At 40.1% G+C, this 26,733-nt stretch overlaps 1 protein-coding gene across 1 annotated transcript; it reads right to left on the reverse strand.

Annotated features, from left to right (window-relative positions):
• Positions 1 to 2,490: 2,490 nt before the first annotated feature.
• Positions 2,491 to 25,934, reverse strand: GOLM1 (golgi membrane protein 1). The gene is made up of 9 exons (XM_054397682.1): positions 25,806 to 25,934; positions 23,843 to 24,022; positions 16,032 to 16,086; positions 14,985 to 15,087; positions 8,167 to 8,305; positions 6,457 to 6,586; positions 4,988 to 5,275; positions 2,953 to 3,066; positions 2,491 to 2,609 (listed from the first exon to the last, which is right to left on the reverse strand). Exons 1-9 carry the CDS (start codon positions 25,932 to 25,934, stop codon positions 2,560 to 2,562), a joined length of 1,188 nt encoding a protein of 395 aa, XP_054253657.1. The 3' UTR covers positions 2,491 to 2,559.
• Positions 25,935 to 26,733: the final 799 nt, after the last annotated feature.

The following is a 26,733-nucleotide window of genomic DNA, read 5'->3' on the forward strand; positions in this document are numbered from 1 at the left end:
AAGTATTGACTAAAATGGACCAGGGTTATTTAACAAAAAAAAAAAAAAAAAAAAAAAACACATCATGGACAAATATTAATTTAACCCTGAGATGGTTACAGCAATGAAGTTTTCCTTACCTCACACAACTAAAAATTTTAATGAGGCAACACTCTGTAAATCACAGTTCCAAATAATCTCTTCTTCAACTAGAAGTCCTTCAGTTAAAGTTCTATATAGTAGATCTACAGGACCCTTGTCTAGTAGAAATCTACCACTATAATTACATTCCCATGGCACTTGAAGTCATTGAGAATAAGAGAGTAGTCCTGTGTGCTTTTGAACATTGCTTTGCAGGTTTGTAGACCATCTACTGTCAGAGGTATAAAAACTGTACTTTGTGTAAAGGTGGTCTTGTTTGTGGAGAGATTGACATCTGCTTGCCTAGCAAGAAGCTCAGTCAGCTTTGGCTACTGTACAGAAATGGAGGCAAAAAAAAGTTGTTTTAAAATAGTTCTCTGGCAATGTGTGAATTACCTTACGAAGTTTGGGGATTTTTGTGGTATTACCAGTGTCAAGTTAATGCCATTCATTAAACTTGAATACAGTGTTTTGCTGTACATTTTATACTGGTTCTATGCTCTTAACAGTAACTATTAAACTATTGATTAACTTCATCCTGGCTATATAGCTTTTTTACAGTAAAAGTCCCAATAAAATGTCCCTTTTACTCACACTATGGGTAAATATTTCAATATTTTAAAATGCTCTTGTTTGCAAAAAAATCACACCTTAAGAGTCAAAATTTCCCAATCCTTGTCACCTAGAAGATCATACCTCCTTTTCCTGCTTACAAGAATTTCTTCTCCCTGTTATGTTGATTTTCCTAGTCCAGACCAGTTCTGACCAACTTAAATGGTGAACAAAACAGAGTAACCCGGGACCTCAGTAATACAAGTTAGTGCTTTTCTTGGAAGAATTCAGGTTATACAGGGCAAGTCTTAATAATGAATGTTTACATATTTGAGCTTAACAGGCTCTGCCTTTCACTTGGATGGCAACTAACACACTTTTCATTCATGAAAGAACCAACCTTCAACTTGAATATTTAGACATCAGATACAGGAGTTGTGAACTAGTACACCGGGGAATGACATGCCACAAAAGGAGTTACAAAATGTGCATTAAGAGAAAGTCAAGACAAATTTCTGTTTGCTTAAATGGAATTGCTGGTTGGGAAGCTAGCCATGCCTGTCTGTTCCCAAGCTGTCTGGATGAAGGTTTGCTCATACTCACACAAAGATTGCTCCCAACACAGGTGTGAATCTTGAGAACTGACACAAATATGCTCTTCAAAGCTGCTGGCTACACACAATGGAAGGTTGGACTGCTGTTAAGGGTGCCATAGTGGTAGTGGAGTGTATTTCTAGGTTATTCCAAGTAAACTAGGTTTTAGTTTACTTTCAACAAGTTACAGGAAAGACAAAGACTACAAAAGATTAATCACATGATACATTGTGCATAACACAAGATTTCACAACAACTACAGCTGCGCCTGTGGGAAATGCTGACATGTCTGGTAAATGCATAGTCTTGTTTCACATTTTTCAGCTGAGATGATCACTGTTCCATAAGACAAGTATTTGCCTTTTTTATTTTTAAGCAGAAGATAGTGCCGATAGTGCCTAGCTGGATTAAAAAGTAGTCATAATATACCATTTCAGATGCCTTCTGTTATAAAAATTCCAGAAGTTTGAATTTTTACAGCTGAAACTTGTGCAAGTTAGTGGTAACTGAACCATCCCATAGTACTGATACTGTGAACAGGAGTCCAACAAAGCTTTCAGAGAAATCTTCATGGCTAATCTCTTACTAAGACACTATTGCTAGAATCCCCTTTTTAGAAACAAACAAACAACACAAGCAAACAAAAGAAGCTATGAATACAACCAGGACAGTGTTTCAGACTGGTCACAGAGGGTGTACATCAGTAATTTCACCTAGGAGGCCCAGAAAAACAGATGATATTGCATAATAGCTGACCACTACAGTCATGCTTTATGAGTCTATCTACATTGACAGAATAGGCACAAGGGTAGATGCCAGCGTGGGATATTTTTCGTCCTTCTCATCTTTCTTCAGGGTAAGTTGGCTTCTCTTAAGCTGCTCATAAAGTAGGCTGGGGGTTTTTCTACCGCATTGCTCAGGGGAGAAATCCATCCTCAGCAGAGGACTCTCTCATCTACCACCAATCCACATATGCTGTTGTTGTAGTGTGACTGGACAAGTTAGCTAGCTTCAAAATTACTACGCTTACTGCTAACTTGTTTTAATTTTGTAATTGGTAAGAAGCAAAGTCATTGCAGAGGTATATCTGCTTTAAAATGAGCCACCAGAGGTTTAAGTTTTTGTTTTGTTTTTCCACCACAGAACCAGTACTAAAACTTTGCAAAAAAATACTACCTTAGGATCCTTAGGAAGCTTTAAGAAAAGAATCAAAACATTCTCAGATCACTTTGCTGTCGTCCTAGCTGCATTTATGTGAAGAGGCAACTAAGTTGCATCATTAACCTCCTTTGTTCACAACTTCTGTCGTTCTTCACCATGCTCAGGTAAGTGGTTCTTCATAGCTTCAGGGTTTTGAGCAAATCATGGAAAAAAGAAAAAGGTACAGAAATCTCTTTAAGAAGCAGAAGTGACTGTTAGTTCTTCACCTTAGAATACAATCTATAACACAACAGGAGAAATTCTGAGATGACTGGTAAGCACTGTAAAGCTACAGATACTGTCCCTCCCCACCATGTATTTAACAGTAGATTCAGTGGTGCTTTATGGAAAACAGGTTACACTGTCAACATGAGGGAAATTAGCTACTATTAGCTAAATATTAGCTACAGAATACAATTCAAAATACCATCTGAAATTTTTCAGCATGTGGTACTTAGGTTAAAACTGTTTTCCTTAACTTTTTACCATTTTCAGTCCCTGCAAGTGCTGCTTGCTTGTCCATTTCTGATTCAGCTTCATTCTCATCTAAATTGTAATCAATATCCTTGTCCTCCTTCAGTGCTTCATTTTCATGTTTGTCTGGAAAAATGTTAAAATAAGTAGTTTTATTCTGGACCATGAACTCATCTCTACAAGAAACAGTTACTGTAACAGTCTTTGACAGAATTTACTTTGCTGATAATTAATTGCTGTTTAGGCTTTCATATTCTTTCTCCTTTTGAACTGTTAAATTTCAGAGCTGCTTTTGCAGTAAATCTTGTCTAAAGACCTAGATAAAAGACAGAATCTTTGAGGATTCAGGTGGTGTGATAAAATTTGGCCAGCACTGAGATGGACAGAAAGGAAAAGCATTGAACAAATTCAGAATACATTAGAAGCTAGTCTAAGAGTAAAACCTAAAGCCAATGCTGAAAACTTGCCTGTGGTGTTTCTTTTCAGTATGTAACCACCACCCCTAAAACATATTTTAGCTTCACCACTTTGTGTTTTCATTTGACATTCAAGCAGCTGTGAATACAGCATTAAAAATCCCAGTACTTTATGATGTGCTAACTTGACACAAAAGTGTTTTTCTACAAAAGATTTTTCTTCACCCAGTCATTAACCCATCTCAAGCAATTTTTTTTTTTCAGTTAACCAGACAGGAAAAAAAGGTCACAGCATGGAGCTACAAGGACACCCCAGTTAAGAGAGAGCAGGGTCTCTGGTTCTGAATATGCTTAAGCCAAGCCCTCCAAGCAATAATTATCTCAGTGGCAGGCTTGAGAAACTTTTGTTGTCCCCGTTCAGACCACCACATCAAATAGATTTTTAGTTACAGACCTAAAGGTCTAAAAATCTTTAAAAGATGCTTCTCTTGAAAGAAGACAGGATGCTAAGAGAATGTGTAAGAAGCCTTTGCCTTTTGTAAGAAACCTTATGCTTCTTTGGATTCAAGGAACCTATGCAAAAAGTATGGCATTTTTTTGAACAATCAAACCTGAGGAATATCCTGCTAGTCTTTCTAGCTCACAGAAATCCTGGCCTTTTATAGGCTACACAGAAGAGTTTTTTCTTGCACTAAATGGATGATTTTTTTTTTTTTAATCTAATTGTTCCACACCTTTGGGGCCTGCTCTGTCCAGTATCTTTCTGGAGCAGTTTGAAAAATACTACTTTAGCAGTGCAGCCGAGGTTCCTTGTACCTGCCAGGTCCTCAGCAGTGTTAGCATCATTGCTCAAAATTCTGTGAATGCTTTTACTAGTGAAAAAAAAAAAAAAGGGGCATTTTTTGTGGATATCAATTCCTGCTCTAACCACCATAAAGCTTCATCTTGATAACTCTGGGCTAGAGGGTCTACCCAAGACACATGGTTAATTCTGGTCAGGCACAACATCAATACTTTGCTGCTCAGTGCTGTGAAGACAAATGGTCTCATGTGATAGATGCCAAAACCTAGCACCAGAGCAACATCTGATCTGCAGTTTTGCAGACTCACGATAGTAAACTTCAGGTACCCAATGTCTTAGGTCAAATTTTATTCATTGCAGGTTTTTTGTTTGTTTGTTTTTCGAAAATAGGCATTTACACACAGGTACTATAACAAGACTACCTGCAAAACATCAACAGCTAGTATCTCTGTACTTAATGCCTTGGGTGGTTATCTCATCCTTACCAAATGCATCAGGTTCTTAAAAAGCCTCAATATCAAGAAATTTCAGGGCTAATTTCCCCAAATGCCTTGTCCAGCCAGTGGAGAGAGAATACAGGAATGCTGCCATGGTGATGCAGAAGAACCCAGCCTGGTACCTCCATGTTGCCTAAACAGAAGTCTCCATCTTTACCTACAGACTTGTAGAAGAGTGCTGGGGACTGCTGAACTTTTTACATCTCAACACTAACCTTTGTGAAACCTTATACTAAGTCTGGTCAGTTTCCACTCCTGTTGCAGAAATATTGTGCCCTATTCCACACTTTAACCTCTTTACTGTTCTTAAGAATAAGTGACATGCTACCAACCAGCCTTTCCAGGGGGCAAGTCATCCTGATTAGCATCATCATTTAGGAGGTCTTCCCTCTCAATTTCCTCACTGGCAGCCTGCCCTTCTGCCAGCTGTAATGCATCTTGCCCAGCTACATGTTTTTCATCTTCAGATGGATTCAGCTCCTTTTCTGAGTCAGGCAGCATCTCCTTATGAACTGCAGCAGGCTTGAGAAAATCCTGTGTTTTTTTCAGTTGACTAGAAAGCTTTTCGTCTTCTGTCTTAAACTCCTGTTTTCTGGTATCAGTTAGGCTGGAAATTCTTTCTGTAAACAATAAAAAGAATTCTGAGTAGAATGCTTTACAGTGGTGGCACAAGTTAAAAACCTCTAGTAAGTACTGCTTTTTCTTTGTCATGCAATGCTTGTTTTTTCCTCTGAAAGATTATCTTACAGTCACATCGGTTCCAAAGACAAAAAGAAAACAACTCGTGTTTTGCCTAGTGGGAACAGCTAAAGGATGGACAGTGTTTACTGTCAACAGACTTGTGCTTTTACCTACTTAAATTTTTAGTATGTGTAGTTAATAAATTGGGCAGATGAAATGAAGCAGTTGAAATAAAAATTCCAGTGTGTGATATAAGCACCAGGTTTCTACATGTTACTTTTCATTACTAACAATAAAACTGATTTGATGCTCAAAATACCTCCGGACAAAGCAGTCACAGAGGCTGATTTTCAAGTAAATCAAGGCTGTTCTTATTTTTAAATATGAAGAGTAAATGCAGGAGGGTATTAATGTTCAGCAGTCATTACCACATCTCTTTTTCCTGTGTATATGTGTTTTCAACTAAAATCACAGTAACGTTTTCCTGAATAAACTACACGTAGATGTTGTTTTCAGTTGCTAGCTCGCTAAAATGAAAGATTCATGCTCCAAGCCTGCAGTTGAGGACAGCATGTAAGCATAATTCAATAGAAATTGAATTTCTATCACACACAATACTATGCAAGACTGATGCACAAGGATACATCCATTCTAATTAATAGATTCTGAGAGACAAAACACAGGGAGCATGAAAATGCGTTTAAAGCCAAATTTTCAGCTCTTCCGTAAGTACAGACAGGCAAGATGTGTCAAACTTATTAAGAAACTTTTAAATTTTAAAACTTTTAAAACTTTTAAACACACTTGAAAATCACTGATTACAAAAGCAGGGCTTTTTCTCCATATCAAATGAGGAGCGTGACTCCAAAATTGTAAATATTTGTTTTTTTCCTTTACGTGCAACATGTCAATTACAGCAAAACTGAACCAGCAGAAATGCGAGTAGTAAAAATGTTTGAGTAGATATTATTTCTCTCTACTGACAGAAAATTCATTAAAGTTCAGTCTACTGGTGTCCCTTTTTCATCTTGATCTTGTGTACAAGAATGTATTTTAAATCTTCAATTAGATTACAAATGCTCCAAACCAGTTGCTAGTAAGGTAGTGATTTCCATTTCACCTTTAGCCTGCAGTGGGTCTGTCTTTTTTACTGCAGGTACTGCTTTAGGTACATCTTCACTGGGTTTCTGCTGTTCTAAGTCAGTCTGCTTGAATTCAGTTTTCATCACTTCTGGCAGTTGAGTAGTGACCTACAAAGTACACAGATAAGCATTATACATAAGTACAATGTACACAGGTAACCATTCCTCTACATAACTGCTCCTGGATTTGAAAAGGGAAGTGGAAGTTGGGTAACAATTCAGTAGGGGGAAAAAGTCCTAACATAAATATACTTGGACTGAAATTTTTATTGGTGATGTAAGTACGACAACATCTTGAAAACGCAGTGATGTTTCTTTGTAGCAGCACATCAGGAGAATTTAACAAACATTCTTTAATCCAGTTGCAGCTAACAATGAGGTTACTGTTCTCAGTCAGTGCTTCACAAGAAGCACTACATTTTATTCCCCAAGGGTCAGAGAACTGTATCACCACATTTCTCCACTGTTGCCCTGATACCACAGCAGGGTCAGCAGAGCTAAAAACCAGATGGTATTAATTACCATTAGTAATGTGCAAGAACAGGGCATACTTTAAGGTCCCTTCCAACCCAAACCATTCTCTGATTCTATAATACAGCTTCAAATAAGCAAGCCTGTACAGAACTCATCTAAAAACGATGTTGAATGCAGGATTAAAAGAGGGAAAACCTAGATCAACAAACTAGAAAATAGTATCCGTTTAACGTGATGGAGCTTCCTTAAGAATGTATTAAGTACCAGTGCTAGACTACTTTCAGCATTTGACAAACAAAAGCTGTCAAAGTTACCTTTTTTTAAAAGGGATAACTGGCTACAATTTCCTGTCTGTAATATTTCATTCATCTTGCAGTTCCCATACAATGCAACTTCCCAGGATAAAAGGTCACAAACTTCCCACCATTTTACATAAAGGACTGGACCCAGACTATAACCATTACCAAGGGTCTTTGGTTAGATGTTTCAGCCCTTTCCTCCCACCCATTTCCAGCTATTTGCAAAACCCAACTTCCATCCTTTACTGTGTCCAGTTATGAAGTCATCAAATGGTTTCCTTTAGTAGCCTTTTTTTAGCCAAAGAGAAACAGGTATAATCCACTGCCTTTTCCAAAGAGAGTTAGCCACTCTTCTGGGTTCAATTAGGACAAGGTGAAGTTTCTCCACAAGAAGCTGTGAGGAACCACAGCCAAGACAGCCAGTGGGTATTTGATACCATACTGACTCATGCAGGTAAGGGTGTTGCACTCTGCATTCTTATTATTTTCTTCACCATTGTTGTTACTCTTGTTGTTCACTCATTCTTTCTATTTTTGTATTAAACTATTGCATTTTGCTCCAAAATTTGTCCTTCCCATCTTACCAGGGGAAGGGTTTTGGGGAGCAGCTGTGTGAGTGGTTGTGAGGCATTGGTTATGGCTGGGACTGCAAATATGACAGCCATTCACAGTATCACTTCTCAAACACTGCCCATATCAGAGACACAGTGATTTGGAGTCTCGTACAGGGCCTCTCCCTGATCTGTCATCAGAATCACTACAATTTTCTATATTGTCAGAAAGAGTCAACAAATGTTAAGGAAAGCACTGCAAGACTTAATGAGATGGGCTAATGCCAGTTGGATGTAGAAGAAAGGTGGAAAACACCTTAAGAATTACAAATAGAAAGATTTAAAGCAATGACCCAAATCATACCTGGCTATTTTTTTTCGAATCTTCTGAGAGACTTTTGTTTTCCTTGATTTGTGGCACATCACTACCCTTTTTTCTAAGCTCATCTATCCTTTCTTCACATTGTTCCTTTAATTCCTTCATCTGGTTGATGCACTGTGACCTGAAGAAAACAGGAACAAATTAGCAATTGTTAACTTTCATAGAATCTCAGAATTGTCAGGGTTGGAAGGGACCTCAAGGATCATCTAGTTCCAACCCTCCTGCCATGGGCAGGGACACTTCACACTAGATCAGGTTGCCCTGAGCCACATCCAGCCTGGCCTTAAAAAAACAGGGATGGAGCTTCTACCACATCCCTGGGCCACCTGTTCCAGTCTCTCACTACCCTCATGGTGAAGAACTTCTTCCTAACATCCAATCTGACTCCACCCATTTCTAGTTTTGTTCCATTTCCATGTCCCATCACTACCTGACACTCTAAAAAGCCCCTCACCAGCTTTCTTGTAGGTCCCCAGATACTGGAAGGCCACAATAAGGTCACCTCAAAGCCTTTTCTTCTCCAGACTGAACAGCCCAAACTCTCTGTCTGTGCTCATAGGAAAGGTGCTTCATCATCCTCGTGGCCCTTCTCTGGACACCTTCCAGCATGTCCATATCTTGTAATAGGGGCTCCAGAGCTGGACGCAGTACTCCAAGTGGGGTCTCACCAGAGCAGAGTAGAGGGGGGGAATCACCTCCCTTGACCTGCTGGCTATGCTTCTCTTGATGCAGCCCAGGATGTGATTGGCTTTCTGGGCTGCAAGTGCACACTGCTGGCTCATGCTGAGCTTCTCATCCACCAGCACCCCCAAGTCCTTTTCTTCAGGGCTGCTCTCAAGCCATTCACTGCCCAGACTATATCAGTGCTTGGGATTGTCCTGACCCAGATGAAGGACCTTGCATTTGGTCTTGTTGGACTTCATGAGGTTTTGATGGGGCCACTTCTCCAGCCTGTCAAGGTCCCTCTGGATGACATCTCTTCCCTCCAGCATGTCTGCTGCACCACACAGCTTGGTGTTGTCAGCTTTCTTAAACGCCCCCCCCCACTCCAGCTGTCCTTTCTTCCACTCCTTGTAGAGTTTCTTTTTGTGTGACATTGTGTCCAGGAGCTCCTTGCCCATCCAGGCAGGTGTTCTAGCATTCTTTCCTGCTTTCCTCTTCGTGGGTACACTTGGCTCCTGGGCATGTGGGAGAAAGTGATCCCTGAACATTGAGCAGCTGTCCTGGGCCCCTCTTCCTCTAGGGCTTAGTCCCTCGACACTTTGGCCAGCAGATCCCTGAAGCGATCAATGTCTGCATGCCTAAAGTCCAGGGCTGTAAGCTTGGGATACATCTTCCTGGTTGCCCTGAGGATCTTAAATTCAACTGCTTCATGGTCACTGCAGCCAAGGTTATCCCTGAGCCTCACACTGGTCACCAGCCCTTCCCTATTGGTGAGAACAAGTTTCAGCATAGCACCTTTTCTCATTGGTTCCTCTACCACGTGGAGGAGGAAGTTGTCATCTATGCATTCCAGGACCATCCTGGAATGCTGGTACCTAGCTGTGTTGTCCCTCCAGCACATGTCAGGGTGGTTGAAATCCCCCATGAGGACCAGGTCTTGTGACCTGGAAGCCACTTCTATTTGCCTGTGGAGGGTCTCATCTGCTTGGTTCTGCTGGTCAGGTGGCCTGTAGCAGACCCCTACAGTAACATCTCCTTCCCCTGTCTTCCCTTTAATCTTCACCCATATGCTCTCAACCAGCTCATCATCCTTCCCCAGGTGGAGCTCCACTGACTCCAGCTGCTCACTGATAATAAAGAGCAACACCTCCTCCCCTCCTACCCTGCCTGTCCTTCCTAAAGAGCTTGTACCCATCCATCCCTACATTCCAGTCATGGGAATCATCCCACCAAGTTTCAGTAATAGCCACTATGTCATGGCATTCCAGCAGCACAGAGGCCCTTCATTTCCCCTGTTTATTGCCCAAGCTGCATGCATTAGCCTAGAGGCACTTCAGCTGGGCTGGCCGTGTCACCCTCTTAGGTGAATCCCCCTTGATTCCCTTGGGGTGTCCCAGTGCTTCATCCTTGGCTTGCCTCAGGGCAACAAGTTGAGAGCCCTTGCTAGCACTCCATCCCTCTGCCTCTGCTGACCTGCCCCAATGTTTGTCACAGGCAAGCATGAGATTAACAACCCCTTCCCCCTTCACATCTAGTTTAAAGCCCTATCAATGAGCTCTGCCAACTTCTGCCCTAGAATCCTTTTCCCCTTCTGGGACAGGTGCATCCCATTGGTTGCTTGCAGCTCTGGTGTCCTGTAAACTGAGCTGTGATCATAAAATCCAAACCCCTGTTGATGACACCAGTCCTGGAGCCATGAATTGATCTGTTGGCTCTTCCTAAATGTTCCCTTGTCCATCACTGATGTCAGAGGGATAGAGGAGAACACAACTTGAGCTCCTGGTCCCTTTAGCAGTTGCCCCAAGGTCCTGAAGTCTCTTTTAATTGATTGTAATCCTCTCACTGCTGCATCATCACTACCCACCTGAAAAAAACAGCAGTGGGTAATAGTCTGAAGGATTCACAAGGCTTGGAAGTTTACTTATGACATCCTTTACCCAGGCACCAGGGAGACAGCAGACCTGGTGGTTCAGTCTGCATATCAGGCCCTCCTCTCCCCTCAGCAGGGAGTCACCTACAACAATGACCCTTCCATTTTTCTTTCCAGGGTCAGTTTTTATGGCTGGCCTGAGGCGGGTTGGCCTTGGTGGCACTTCTGGCTTTTGTGACACTTTTGGCCTTCCTGAGCCCTCATCCTTGCTCACAACCAATTCCTCCTGCAGAGCCTTATGCCTGTTCTGCAAGGACACTGTGGGTGCTGTGCTTCTTAAAGGAGCATGTTTGCTCCATTTGTATTGTTTGTTTCATCAGGTAGCTACCTGTTCCCATTGACCCTGCACATGTGAGTTACTACAGGAAGGCTGGGGGTGCTTGCTGATGAGAGGCTATTGAATCCTCTGCCCCACTAAGAGTTAACTCCTGTTCTGTATTTGTAAAGATCAGTTTGTGAAAGTTATCACTTTCCCTCTCACTCTCCCTGAGGCTTCTTAACCTACTCACCTCTTCCCTGAGCTCCATCACTTCATCCTGGAGCTGTGCTATTTGGCTGAGCAGGTCAAAAACCTGCTCACACCACACACACACATAATCAGTGTTGTCCTCTGTTGGCTGTGAAAGGCTGTGGCATTCCTCACAACCTGTGACCTGGATGCCAATATCCATTTTGGTGGGTGCTGAGAGCACAGTCATCCTCCTCCGAGTAGCCACCATCATGCCTTCAGTAAAACTGAAGCACCTTGTGTCCTGCCCACACACCCTGCTCGTGACAACTACTGAGCTGACTCAAAAGGAGCCCCTGGGATACCTCACACCCCACTCACTGGGTTCCAACTGAGCTAATTCAAAAGGAGCCCCTGGGTCACACCAAGTCACTATTTGCTCTCCCTGAGCGTGTCAGCCTGCTTGTACCAATGGTCAGGCACTCCCAGCTGTCTGACCATGCCCCCTCCCTCTCCCGCCCCGCTTGCTGGGTTCCAAAGAGCCTGAAGGCTGTCGCCTCGCAGCTGCAGTCTGAGAGCCTCTTCCGGTTTCGCTGGGTTTAAATCCCCTGCGGCTTCCCCGACAACGCCCCCACCCACACCACCCTCTCAGGCACACTCGCAGGAGACGCCGAGTCGGGTCAGGTCACTTGGCTTCATCCACGCTCTCCTCTAAAATTTTCTCTTACAAAATTATTTATTCCCCTCCTCCCCCAGCCCTTTTTTAATTGTATTATTTTCTTGTGTTTACATTTGAGAAATCAGTAACAAAAAAAAGGGGGTTGTTAACCTAAGACATAAGTCATGGTGAAGGCAGTTCAACTTCTGGAAGAAATTAATTTAAATTGCTTTTATTAGACCAGCTCAACGAGCTGTGTGTATTTTCTTGTCTTCCACTAACCAATTTCAATTAAGTCCAAATCAGTTTTGATCCTTCAAGCATTTCTACTAAAACAACAGCTGTGTATTTAGATTTTAGCTAGGAGGAGTAACCAGTAAGATACTGGTTGCAACAAAAAGTGTAAACTACTGCAAGACTAACAAAACATGTATTACAGAAACAATGTTTATCAGTAGATAATTATGTTTCAAAAGAAGTATTCCCTAAAGATGCAACTATTGTGTATCTTTTAAATTATTTTATTAATTACACAGTGCCACTAGTGATTAAACCTTTGTGATAGCAACAGTCTTCTTTTAGCAGTCCTATAGCTTGCCTTTCCCTTGCCGTTCCAGAACCTCTAGGTAAGCCCTAAACTGATGTGTGCAGCCCCCTTCTGTGGCTGTACTAAGAATCCTGTCCAAACTCCAGGAATGTTGGGAAGCTGATTTGGTCAGAGAAAGTCAGCTGCCGTCAGGGCATGATCACCCCCTCTCCCTGACTCTTAATTTGTAGCTTTTGATTTATATTAGAGGAAGAACAAGATCTAGAAAATAAAGCACATAAGCATTACTCTGTAACAAACACATAGAAAGCTTAGAACCTAGTCATTATACAACCCCAAGTATGCACCAACAAAGGAGTTTTTTGGGTTTTCAAATCCTTTTTCCCCTTTCTGTCTATGTTTTTACACTTCAGGCAACTTTCAGATCAATGCATGCCATCAGCTACAGATCTGGCAAACACACCTTCCTGAACACAACATGGATCAAGACACTGCAAGTTTTACCTCCATCTCACTGAAACACAAGTGTTAATACCCCTGGTGTAACAGTAGCTTGTTTAGACAGATATGTTCTATTATCTTAAACTGCAAATAACCCAACCAGAAGAATTCTCAGGGCATGTGCTTGTATGACAGCAGATCACTCATTTTTATTGCATTTTCATCACTCTGCACCTGTGTTATTTAGAAGTGAATAAAAGAAAAAAGAAAAAAAGAGTGGCAGACAGATATGCTATGACCTAACAAAATAATTACTTTAATGAACTGACAAATTACCTTTACTACCATTTCATCTTGATTAGATAATACTCTAAAGTCTGATTTTGTGAATGCTAATACTTGAAGGAGTCATCAGAATAAGAGTGTTTCCTAAGAAGCAAGAGAATAGCTATGTGGTGCTTAGTTCCTGGCTGGGGTTAAACCACAACACACCCCTCCCAAAAAAGATTTCTCATGCACTCACATTCTTACACCTGTCAGGGCTGCAAATGTCAAACTAATCACAGACATTTTTACACATAACAGGATTTCCAAAGAAGTGGCTACTCCTAAGAATCAAAGTGCATTTGAATACTGAAATATTTTCACAAGTTCAGAGGCTTCCATTTCCCTCTGGCTGCTGCAGGAGAGAAGGGTCAGCACAGACAGTCTTTGATGAAAAGCTCTACCACAAGCAGACAACGCTAGGCACAATGTACACCAAGGATAATTTGGTAAGTTGACTGCAGAGGAACACACATTCCTTTTGCACATAATACCAGTAAGCTCAAGTAACTCCTGCTGACTTCTCTATGGAAAACACTAAGCTTGCTCAAAATAAACCCCAGGCACCCCCCGCCCCAAAAAAACAAAAGAAAACGAAAGAAAGCAATGCAAAGCAATGCAAAAGCAAAGCCACAGCAAATCAAAAGCACAGCAAAACACCCAAGATGAAACTTTAAGATTTGGCCATGAGAAGAAACAATGATTTTTGTGCCTTCTAAGTTAACAGATTTTGTTCTTATGCATTACCCACACACAACCAATTTTATCACTGTCTTCTACAGTGCAATATCCAATTGTTTAAAAAAAATATTGATAATTTACAATACAAAAGGTATTTGGTTTCTGTCATCTTTGTATAATATTTTCAGTTATGCAATTAATTGTTTTCATTTTTCCCCAGGGCAAAGTGTACTTGATAGGTGTGAAGCTTTCATTCATATAACCCCAAGTCAAAGGAGGAAATATTGGCATTACACAAACCCAGTAAGCATTCCAAAAGCGATAGTACTTAATTCTTAAGCAAGGAAAAGGAAAAAAAAAGAAAAAAAATTTTTTTCAAGGTTTGGCCTGCAGAATTGAAGTTCTTTGATTGTCATGTTGAGCTTTTAATTGAAATTCTTAAAGAAATTTGGCTAAGCAGTGGCTGCTGGAAAATGTACAGCAGTTACATTTTTGATGAAAAATCATCATGAGAATATGCAAACAGCACATTCTGCTAGTTTTCTCTACCTACACATCAGAGGATGTAAAGACACATAGAGGGAACAAGAACCAAACCAAAAGAGCCCAGGAGAAATTCCTAGAAATACCAGAAATTTGTATTTAGTGCAAGGAGACTGATACACATTTGTGTTCAGTTGTTCATGCCTTATGGCAGTGTGAAATCTCCACAAAAAAAGTGTGATGTCACTGTAATGCAGAACACATAGCTCTGACCTCTGGTAACACAATGATGTGCAGCTGCTCATCAGGTATTCCCATATCTTAGTTCTTAAACTTCTTCAGTTTAGCCTCTTTGTGTTTCAATTCCCCTCCCCTCTGACTCTTAAATGTGCTTAAATATTGCTGCCTTTCTCCACCCACAGTGGAGGGAACATCATGAAATGCAGGAAAACCCTGTGGATACTGTGATGCCAAGTGTGGTAAGATCAACTGTGTGCAATTTTAGACATGCCAGGTGTTACTTTCTAATGATGTACATTTACTAACAGTTTATAGCTACCACAAGAATATTATTACCATGTAACCTACAACTTCAGAAGCCATTGTTTAGAGAGAACATACTTACAGGTCATATGAAAACTTCTTCTGAAGGTTAGTCTGGTTCTTCTGAAACCAGAGAACATCCAGCTGTAGCCTTCCATATTCTGTCTGCAACTCTTTCAAGTGTTCTGACCATAACAGGATTAAAACGTATATATTAAAATAAACACACACATATACATACCTTCATATATTACAACAGAAGTATTAAACAGCAAGTTGGCAGTAAGCATGCGAACTCCATCCATCACACTCATTACATTTTGTATACAAATACACAGATAGCTGTTGCATTTATTGATCAAAGATGAACAGGATTGGGTAAGAATAGCCTTTTAACCTATTAACAAAACTGGTGTCATACAGATTTTTTTTTTTTACCTCCCTTTCTTCCTAAGGAATACTCTTAACTCTGTTAAGTTTCAGCCCACAGAATCTTTATGAAATACTAATCAGGACATTTTATGAAACAGCATTGTTTATTAGCCATCTAAAGACAAGCTTACAATACTTCCCTGAGTTACATGCAATTTACAGTTATGCTGCCCAAAATCAGGAACATATGTGACTAAGATTTCTTCCTGAGAGAAAGCTGTGTGATGGCACCACGTGTTTATAAACCCCAGGAACCATTACCCGGTCTTCTGAGCAACAAATTGCTAAGAAAGATTTTGAAGTACCAACATGAATATAAATTAATTAGACCAATTTTTCTTGTTTCAAATAGGAGTTCGTAAAGTCAGAGAGGAATCCAAGAATCCACTGCAAGAGGAAGAATGAAGGCTAAATATATTAATAGTACACAGAGAAGCTAACTTCATTCCATATTACTTTAAGGGTCAGCAGTCCTACATTGAACACTACACAGACAAATCCTTCTACAGTTGAGGCAGATTCATCTGACACTGCACTGAAAAGGAACTATGCATATGCAGGATCTAAGTCACTGCAGCTCCTGCACCATCCCACAACGTAAAGGCAGCAGTCCCAGAAGATGCCTGAAAAATCCAAATCCTAAAAGCAAGGAGCTTAAAACACAATATGAAAGAAACAGAGGGGTATCACAACATACCTCGTAGACCCTGGATCAGTCTTTCATTTACTGTGATGTTACTCATGAGCACTGCCTGGAAGGAGTGAAAAAAAAACCCACCAATTTTAATTGTGTTATCATTATTAACACTGATCAAAACATTTGTAAGATCTTTGTAGAGCAAAACACATCAGCTTGTAGCTGCTCTAGTTATTTACTATTGCAAACAACAAACGCTTGGTTTAACACAGATTTCCCACTAAACAGGGGGTTGGGGAGAAGGACAAAGGGCACAGGGAAGTTATCACTGCACTTAAATAATAAGAGGAGGACTTCAAAAAGTTCACTACTATAATTGCTCATCATTGCAGTCACAGACAGATTTATTGTATTTGTTCCTTGAAAGAAGGGGCAGTGCAGCACAGATCGCCATCAACTACCCTCTCACCTAGGGAATCAATATACCTACACTCACACATGCAAGGATGAGCTATGAAAGCAATAGTCATAAAGCATGAAGGAACTCCATGAAAGGAATGTGAAATTATTCCATTGTATCATTTTATAACTACAGTCTCTTTCACTTTGATAAGAAATTAATGGAGTGACCTTCCTTTCCCTCACTTTACCTCATTCTGAAGAGGCAGTCAACATTAGCACAGGTTTTGTCTATTCTTTCATCAATCCCACTCTAATCACCTATGTATGCATGTGCTCCAAAACACTTAAACACTGACAGAACTAAGGCAAGCCTAAATTAAATTAATTACTGTGAGCCAGAGGTCAGGATAATTCAGACTCATACTTAACATTCAAGAAGTCTGGTGCAAAAGTGTCTTCTTAAGACTACAAAGAGATGAAATCCACTGACCCTTCAGAAATTATTCAACCTACTCTTAGCATATTTCTTAAGCTTCTTAAGCCAATTTCCATGCCATGCTTTTCCCAGAAAATGTCAGTGTTCTCTAGGGGTCCCAAATCAGAATACATCAACTTTCCAGTTTCCCAAAGTTTCTGCTCAAAGTATTAAGTTTTTCTTTTTGAAATGAATAAAATTATTTGCCATGCAGAACAGGCTCCTTAAATCTCAAGAGGGGAAAAAAGCACATGCCTTGGTCTTTCTGGATTGCTTGTAAAACTTCCTTTTGCAATGCCACCTCTACCTCCCTGAACTTGCAGGTAGGAGTCTAGGAGAAAAATCACTAAAATCTAGTTAGTTAACTAGAGCACGAAATACTGTATAATAGTTTACAGGGCAGTACTCCAACTGCCAGGTTCCAAACTGACTGTAGCAGTGACAAGAGGCTTTCCACTCCTCCTCCTCTTGCCATCCACAAGCTAACTAACCCTCACATCGTGGCTGTGAATTAGGCAGACGTTTTCTTCTGGGGTTTTATACAGGTCAAGAAAGCCAAGTGTGGGAAGCAGTCACAAAACACATGCCAAAACACAGTTCTAGGAAGAAACACATATTTTACATCTTTTCCAGCCCACAAAACAATACCTATGATTCCTAAGAGGGAGAAATCAGCTTTGAGAGAAAAGTTTGACATAGATATTTCAAAGCGTACGTTTCAAGCACGTACTCTGAACGGCGCACATGCACTCAATCCAGTTAATACACAGGAGTCTCCATAAACATATTCCTTGGAGGCATTACTACAACTACTCCTTCAGCATTTGCTACAGCCATTGCTCAAGCTAATCCAAGCACACCGAAATGATATATGTGCTTTCTAACACTGACTGCATATGGTGTATGTAAAATCATAATGAGATACTGCCACAAGAAAAGACTGAACTGCAATGAACTTGATGGGAATAAAACGTTTCAGAACCAACAACTAAGAAAAAAGGGCTGTGCATTCACAAATATAGGTCTTAAGGAGGAAAAGATGAGTTGCAGCATCTGTAAATCATCTGCTAAGAATAAAACCAACTGGGAACAAAGCAAGCTGGAAGGATAAGACACATGCAGAAACCAGAAGAAACAAGCATTCTTAATACTGAGGGAAAAGAAAGGCACCTACTTCATGATTACCTTAAACTGATCTAAGCCCTTACTGCAAAGAAGGAACAGTTCTACCTTGCATGTTCCTACTGCTCCCTACCACCACACTGGCAGTGCAGCACAGGTCAAATTAATACTGTTCATTTGCTAAATATATCTGGAAATTCTTACCCCTCTTCTTTGCTAGCACACCTCCACACACACTTTCCTTGTGTCATGTACATAAATTCTTTCTGTATTTTTCTTCTTCATCACTTGGAAATAATCTTCAGGAGTAAAGAAATCATTTATACTAACCACAAAAAGGCTTCCTCATTGTAGGCCATAAGATTAATAGCTAATTACAGATTAATATGTGCAGGAAAAGTTCATAAATAAGATCTGTAAGAAAATAATTCACTTTTAGGTTGGTCTGTGTACTGCACACTCATGTATACTTCAGATGAGGAGTATCGACTCAAGTATGTCTACAACAAATTCCAAGCTCTAAACGGAGAAGACATTGTTCATACAAATCTATTTCTCACTGAACTGAATGGCATTCAGAAATAAGACTCTTCCCTATCCTCAGTAGAGGGGAAAAAAAAACCCTAAAACAAAACAGACCCAACCAACCAAAAAAAAAAAAAAAAAATCCAAACAACCCATGACAAACACCCCCACCCCAAAAAAAAACCCAAACCACCACCCACACAAAATCAAATCAAAGTAAAACAAAAAACCCCAGCTCTACTCCCAAGGAATGATCATGGTAAAGATCAGATACTCAATATTGTTTCACATTCTCAGTGAAATAATGTGCACCATGACGTGTTGCAGTTCAACCTTTGAAACTCCAGAAGCCACCAAAACTATAAAGTTAATAATTTCTTACAGTTTCAGCAGAGGAGAAAGAGAAGTTGAGACATATGAATAAGAAATGACTTTTACAGGTACAGGATAGTAGTAAGTGAATTGGAGGAAACTAAAGCACTGTGCAGCTACAGAAATGTCCTAACGTCGTTTTCTTTTATTAAAACACAAACAAGAGGCAGTATAAACGAAACAAAATCTTATGATGTGATAATCTTAATATAAAAGCTGTACAAATATACATAAGGTACCTTCTGCTTCCCTTTTTGTCCGTTCATTTTGCTATGATTCCATGAAACATTTCATTATTTTTCTTGAGCTACACATAGTCTAAATTTCCACTCTTAGGATGCCTAAAGTTCACCTAGTCCCAGAGTATCAATCTTTTTTCTTCATGTGAAAATACACTTCAAACAGAGGTAATCTTCTGAACTTCTGCAGTAAGCAGATTTCTCTTGCTAATTTAGTTATATCACGCTATGGCAAGTAGAACAAGGCAAGAGGCAGTGCTTGCTTTTCCTTAATGCCTTTTCAAAAATCAAAAGATGCGGTATTGTTTGATTTAAAAAACAGAAAAACCACAGACAGGGACCTTTTCATTTCACAGCAGCTTTCGTCTCTCTCCATCCCACTCACTCTGATTTCTTTCAGGAGAAACCGATTCTGATCACGTACATGGGAAAGAATTACACAAATCAAATCCAAAGAAAACTGCAAAAGCAGATTCCAGCAGTAAAAAAGGCCAAAAGAGGGGCCAAAAGAGGGGCCAAAAGAGGGGCCAAAAGAGGGGCCAAAAGAGGGGCCAAAAGAGGGGCCAAAAGAGGGGCCAAAAGAGGGGCCAAAAGAGAAAGACAGATTATATAGTTTGTTCTCCTGATATACTGCTCAAAAAAATCGTCATGGCTGTATATATCCCAGAGTATATCAGTCTTTAATAGCAACCATACAGAATACTGCTCCTTAGAAAAAGGCCTACAGATTAGAAACAGCCCATTTGCACTCCTGATTTTTTAGCTGTTGTCACTAAGAATTCCTGTAAACTCTCTCTTCAGTCTGTTTCTTATGCACTTCCAGAAGCCATTTGCTAAATCTACATTAATCCTTAAAAATTCAAGCAGACTTTTTAAAAGCAGTGATTTCCCAGGATTACACTGCTTCAGTGAGTGGTGAGTGCACAAGGTATTCCAGGCCCTGACTACTTCCTACCTTCTACGTCTTTGTTCTTCAAGTAGCACAGAGACAGTCCTACTAGAAAAGAAGACAGAATTGACTCAAAGTAGTTCCCACACTGACAATGACTTTAGCACGGTGAGTATCTCATTAGTGTATTAGTTTGGTATCAGTGGCATGATTATTCTGTATTTTATCAGCAGAGTAATAAGACACAGTGAGCAGAGATGAACTGCAATTCATGGGTCTCAAATGCAACTTGAGAGTTGCTTTTGGTAAGGAGTCCAGATTGTGGAAATTTAATCCCATATGGATTTCTCCTATAAGCAGAACAACCATAATGTCTCCCTGAAAAAGAGGGGGTTGAGACAGACCTACTGAAAGCATTTTCATTTTCCTTTAAGAACAACAAGAATAATTACACAAAATCCCATTTATCACTCAAAGATCTGTTGAGTCAGTATTACTCGTAAAGCAAGCTGAGAGACTTGGGATTTGGATTTGCATTCATCCTTCCTGAACTATGTTAGTATTTGCTAACCCCTACGGCTCAAGGACAGAGTTTCCTGTAACAAGAACAGATGAATTCACTGCTTGCCTCCCAGGAACCTCAGACTCCTCTGGAATTCCCAGAGCTGAAAAACAAGGAGATGTGTGTGTGCCTCTGTGTGCATACAAATGTGAATATACAACTTGCACTTATACATACACAACAAGCACAGTATTTTCTTATACTTTACATCCCTCTGTGAAATAACCTCTGATCCTGGATAGTTTCCTCAGATCAAGATTCTTGGTGAGAGGCTTTCCCTCTCTTCCCTACCACCGTATCAGGGGCATTCCTAAATTAAAGTGGATGAATCCATGCCAGCTTGTCTGATGGCATCTTCTCACAAATACATAGGTTCCCATTAAACCCACCCTTCCGACACTTATATTGTAGAGTTGGAAAACAAACACCATCTGTGCAGCATACTTCCTCATGTGCTGCAACAAGAGCGAATTTTGAATTTGCCACAGAGTGGTGCACATGTTCATCCTACCACTTCAGGCTTCCAAGACACACTCTTCTCCAGTCACAAAATGCAGAAGACAGGTCCCCTGCACCACTTCAATGCCTTCTGCAGCATCAGCAGGTGGGGTTTTAACAGCAAGAGTTGTAAACTATTCCATTACTGAACAAATCATCTTTGGGTCAATGGAAGGAAAAGCACTTAACAGGAAGAACAGCTGTACCAGAATGGCCCCCAAAATCACCTTGCCCAGCATGTGTCTATAATAGACAGTAACTGTGGATGCTAAATGAACATGGAGGCAGCCATGAAACAGTATTTTTAAAGCATGCTTGGAGCCAGTACTGGGTAGTGGGGCAGATGTTTGTCCACGGTTATCCAGTTGCTTTTCAACCTACACAGACCCCACTGCAAGTGGGCATTATGGATGTCCCACACTGGCAGCTTCAGCATCTATACCCTGAAGAGCACTTCTTCTATCCAGACTGAACTAAAACTTGCGGAGTACATTTGAAGCACATCAATGGATGGGAAAACAATCCAGCCACAAACTCTTTCCACACTATTTGAGATCCTAGGGATATCTGTGATGGATCTCCTCAGCTGGCCCTGGTCCAGCCTGTAACCTGCACTTCCAATTCCTACAGACAACGTATCAGTATCACAGCACATTAAAGGTTGTATGGGTTTGGTTAAGATCCTTGTTTTCCACTGGATGACTTTCCCAGCACTCCAAAACTCAGTAACAGTAACCCACCCACAGTCCAACAACTAACTCAGTTTATTTCTAAGCTGCTTTGTATCTTTGCCTTATTATTGACCCCTGCAGTAACACCATCTTACCCCGTGGCTGCATAATTTATCTACAAGCCATGTGTGTAGCCTTTCGCAATTCCAAGTGTGAATGCATACATTAGTTTCCCCTACCCTTGTCACCAACTCTTTCAGAAGATAACTCCTAGAGACTTCAAAACCAACAGACTTCAAAACCAAGATTTCCTTTTCCAGAAGTTGCTTGGACTCTTCCCCCAAACTAGTACATTCACCCCTACGTTCAACAGCAGTTCTGGTTTCATAAAATACCTCCCAACACTTTTCCTGGTACAGATGCCAGATTTAACTGACAATAGCTCCTGCATGTCCTGTAGGCTCAAAAACACAGCCACGAGAAAGATGGCTTGTGTGGTGTCAGCTACATTTGTAGAAAGGCTGCACATCATGCTTGGCAGAAGCAATACTTCATCCACTGAACTTCCTTAAAACTCCTGGGTGAGCTCCTGTCACCAACTCTCAGCTCCACGCATCTAGACAGTCTGCACTGTAAACTCTGTGGCCAGCGCTTCACCACTCCACTGACTTTAATAATTCTGGCTAAAGAAAAACTTATATGAAAAGGAAGCATAAAAAAAAAAATGACTGCAAAGTCATGCATGTGCTTTCACTGCTTGCAGGATGACATTGGAACATAAAAACATATCAAAACAGAATGACAAGTTCCATAAACATGTAAACTGGGGTTCCTTCCCACAGAATAATATATCTAAACAATTATCACAGGATTCAGCAGCAATGTCCACTGTTAGGAGGCAGAATTGACAAGAAAATTGATCACTCACTCAAATGCTGTCTGACTATCCTGGAATACGTTTTTAACAAATATATGCATTACAAAAAATAGATGAACTATACCTCAACCTTTTTTAAAGCATAAACAAAGACTGAACCCAAATAGAGAAGAATTATTTAAAAAATGTGTTTGTCTTGAAGAGGTAAAAAGAATTATTTTATTATTTCTTTGAAGATCTTGGATAAGAATTACTTCAAAATAAATTAAAAACATAGGCACTAATGTGCATATTAATGAAAATTATTTTATTTCCTCTAAATCCTTCAAAGATTTTTCTGGTGATATTTTGTTCATGCACCACAAGTTTTGAGCAGCAAATGGCCACCTAATGTAGAACCCTTTACCTGAAGAGCACCTACTACCATCACCAGTGTCTGTTCAATTTGATGAAAATAGTAGTCTTAGAAAGCTGACCTATGAAATTCAGTCAAGAGACTGTATAGCCAAAGCAATAAACCTGCAACATACACTCTCTGCTAAACACTTCTAGTAAACATGAGAAAAGCGATATTCCTGACTAACAGCCATATCCAAGGCTGTGTTGGCAATATGAGGAAAAAACACAATGGAACAGATTGCAAAGCACTGCACAGCAGTAATCGCTCACACTGCTATTTAAACAGGTAAGTCCACATTCTTTACAGAGGATTTACATCCCTCTGGCAATACTGCCCTGTAACAAAAGGCCAGTATAAACTTCTGATGGCTCCCAGCATTACCAGGTTTTGGAGGCAGAAGTCCAAGGTACCACAAAATCTGCATCATATTTAGAAAATAAACATCAACCATTTCTGCCTATAAATATATACATATATATTTGGAAATACAAATATATCTGTTGCTACAGCTTCTTCTTTTCCTTAGGTTTTAAAATATTGGTATATGGGAAAGACAGAAGCCAATCCAAGGTTGGCAAAAAATACTTATAGAGGGAGGAGAGGTTTTATTGATAAGTGCTGTTACTTCCAGCTTCTAGTATTTCACATATTGTGTACTGGATGCTATAGTGCATGCTCAGTACCTATTTCCTAAATATTGTACAATGGTACATAAACGTTTTAGCACACCAACACTGATTCTATGCCCATCAGCTGGAACATCAGAGCAAACTTATTCTGTTGCAGAGCGTCTTAATAAATCACAGCCTCACAGAAAGCTGTGGCTAAAAAACACCTACCTTCTCCTCCTGGTGTACTCTGTTGGCATTTTCCATCTGAAAGCTGTGCAAGGACTGGATTTTGTCAATCTGCTGCCGCTGCTTCTCTAGCTCCCCTTGGAATTCATTCTTTTTGAGCTCCACAGCACCCCTTTCTGCTGCTGCCCTGCGGACTTTGCCTTCCAGATCCATGATTCGACCCTGAGGAAAAGCAAATTAGCCAATACTTCCTTCCCCCTTGCCAAACTCTTTTCCAATGTATTCAAAGAATAGCAAGTTTCACAGAACTAAGAATGCTAATATCACCATTGTGTCAGCCATGGATACTCACCACACAGACAGACACACACCATTTTTTCACAATTTAAAAGAATACAGTATATTCTTGTACTAATTATCAACATTTCAGTCAAAGAGAAATGTAAAGCTGTCTTAGTACTTGGAGCTTAAAAAAAAAAAAAACACAAAACATCAAATCACCAAAAACCAACAAAACACAAACAAAGACTGCAATCTACAATCTCTCTGAAGTATAAGGTCAAATAATTTTTCAAATTTAATCCAGGCAATCCTGGCATCACAGCCCTTTCTAGCATTGATTCTAAACTAACTCAGAGGGCAAATTCATCTCTCAAATCAAAATTTTCCTGGAAGACCTGGGAAAGAGTAGAGGGAGGAGAACACTTCCCAACTTTTACACAAACAACTGAAAAATTACTGTTACACAAAGACATACAAGAAAAATTAATTTATAAGCAAAAAATCATCATTCTTCTTGAACGTTCAGAGCATACTGATAACTCAACACCATCACACAATGCACATACAAACACAGAGATAGATATAATGTAAGGAATCAAGCTTTTTTGTTTGATTTTATTTTTAAAGGTAGCTTATTTTCATCATCATTACCAGCTGCCTCACAACCATGCAGCAAGGAACTTCAGCAATACCGAAACAGTTGCTATCTGCTGGTAGCCATCCTGAGGCAACTGACTGAAAGGAGAACAAGGGATGACTGGAGTGCCAGATGACAGGGCATCATACCCTCCACCAAGGGAAAGCTAAGCCAGGCCTTTAACTGCATGGCCAGAGACGTGTGGCCTGTTTGAATAGTGCCCACTCTGAGATTATAATACAGGAGCTCAATTCCTAGAGCTGTCAACTCACTACTAAAATTTGGCTTGATTACAAAGAGGTTACAAATTCAGTGAGTGGAGCTCTCATTAGCCATGTTTAATCACCAGGTTGTTAGTTTTTAGGTTCGATTGTTGAAAAGGGGAAAAAGAAACATCCTGCAGACATTGTCAACAGCCATAACTTTTATTTACATGTTCCTCAACTTCAGAAAGCATGCTCCTGAAAGGTTTAAAACCCAAGCCCAGCACTCACAGAAAACAGGATTACCATTAGAGTAATAACAGACAAGGTAACTTTTCCATGTAATTTCTCTGCCTGCTTTAGAAAAGGTTCATAAGAAACATACATTTGGATTATTTTGACACTGTTTCTGAACAAGCTACATTTTGAACAAGTAATATTTCCTTGTACTTGTTGGGAAAATAAGCATACATTCTTTTGGGTCACAAGAGGCGGGGGGAAAAAGGAGATGAGTAAATTGCAGATGCCTATTCAGATTAGAAATGGGAGTGGTAGTCTAAGTGCATAGGTTAGGAATCAAAACAAAGGATGATATTTACCACATCCATAAACTGAAACAGCACAAGCTAACCGAACGCTTTCTACGAGCAGAAGTAACACGTACCATACGTTCAGGTCTTCAAGTTTTGGGCCCACTTCACTTACAATAGCCATTCTTCCCATTCTCCTCATCTCCACTAATAAAAAGCAACAACTGTTGTTAAAATTCCTACAATGAGCTGAAGCTCTTGGACCACCACATGCCAGAGAAGGATCCTTCTTATGGACTACAGTTATTAACCACACAAGCACAAGACGACATGGAGAGCAGCAAGGAAGTTACCTGTAGATCCACGCTGCGAGAACTTGCAATCCAGTAATTGAAACCCAAAACAACGATGCATGCCACAAGTGCAGCCACGAGAAGAGGTGGTGACTTCATCCCTCGGCAGCTATTTCCCAGCCCTACCATTTCAAGACAAAAAACAAACCCAAAGAACCACAATGGAGTAGAAACCTGCAAATTAAAATAGATACATTATATTGCATCCTCTGCCATGGCTATTTTATAAACACAACAGAACTTTTACTGCAGTAACACAACAACTCTCAGCTGAAGGGACTACAGACAGCAGGAAGGGATTTCTAAAGTACAAAGGAAGGCCATTCCACACTGTTAGCTTGTACATAAATTTCAGAGGGACTTAAGGGGGAAGCCTTGAATACTCCTAATAAATAATGAAAATCTGCAATAAACAGAGCCTACCAGCCATCCTTTTACCATACATTCCACATGAAATGCTAATTAGAAAACACTGGTCTACAGATATAAGATAGATACCTTATCTAATTGAGGCAGAAAACAAATTTAAGTCTCACTCTTCAGCAGTAATTTTCACTTCCCACACTTGGATACATTTAACTTATTCCTTCTGATATACTATTTTAGGTTTTTCGGTTCCACGCTTGTAAATAAATAAACCAGATTGAACCAAACTTCCTTAAGAATAGCAAAAATAAAAGCCTAATATAAAAATTAAAAAAAAAATTGAAGACCCTTCATTTATTTCAATAGTAAATCGTTTGTTTTGACCCTCAGCTGCTTGCTTTGCCCCCTAAAAAAATACGTAACTCGCTTTAACAAATGAACACTACTAAGAGTACTGCTACAGGTACTACTGGTTACTAATGAGAAGTCTGTTTCTGTGGCAGCTCATTTCAACAGAAGAGTGGGCACAAAGGGCAGTTGCAACTCACAGAAATGCATTCGG

The sequence above is a fragment of the Indicator indicator genome, chromosome Z (assembly GCF_027791375.1).
Source record: "Indicator indicator isolate 239-I01 chromosome Z, UM_Iind_1.1, whole genome shotgun sequence".
NCBI lineage: Eukaryota > Metazoa > Chordata > Aves > Piciformes > Indicatoridae > Indicator > Indicator indicator.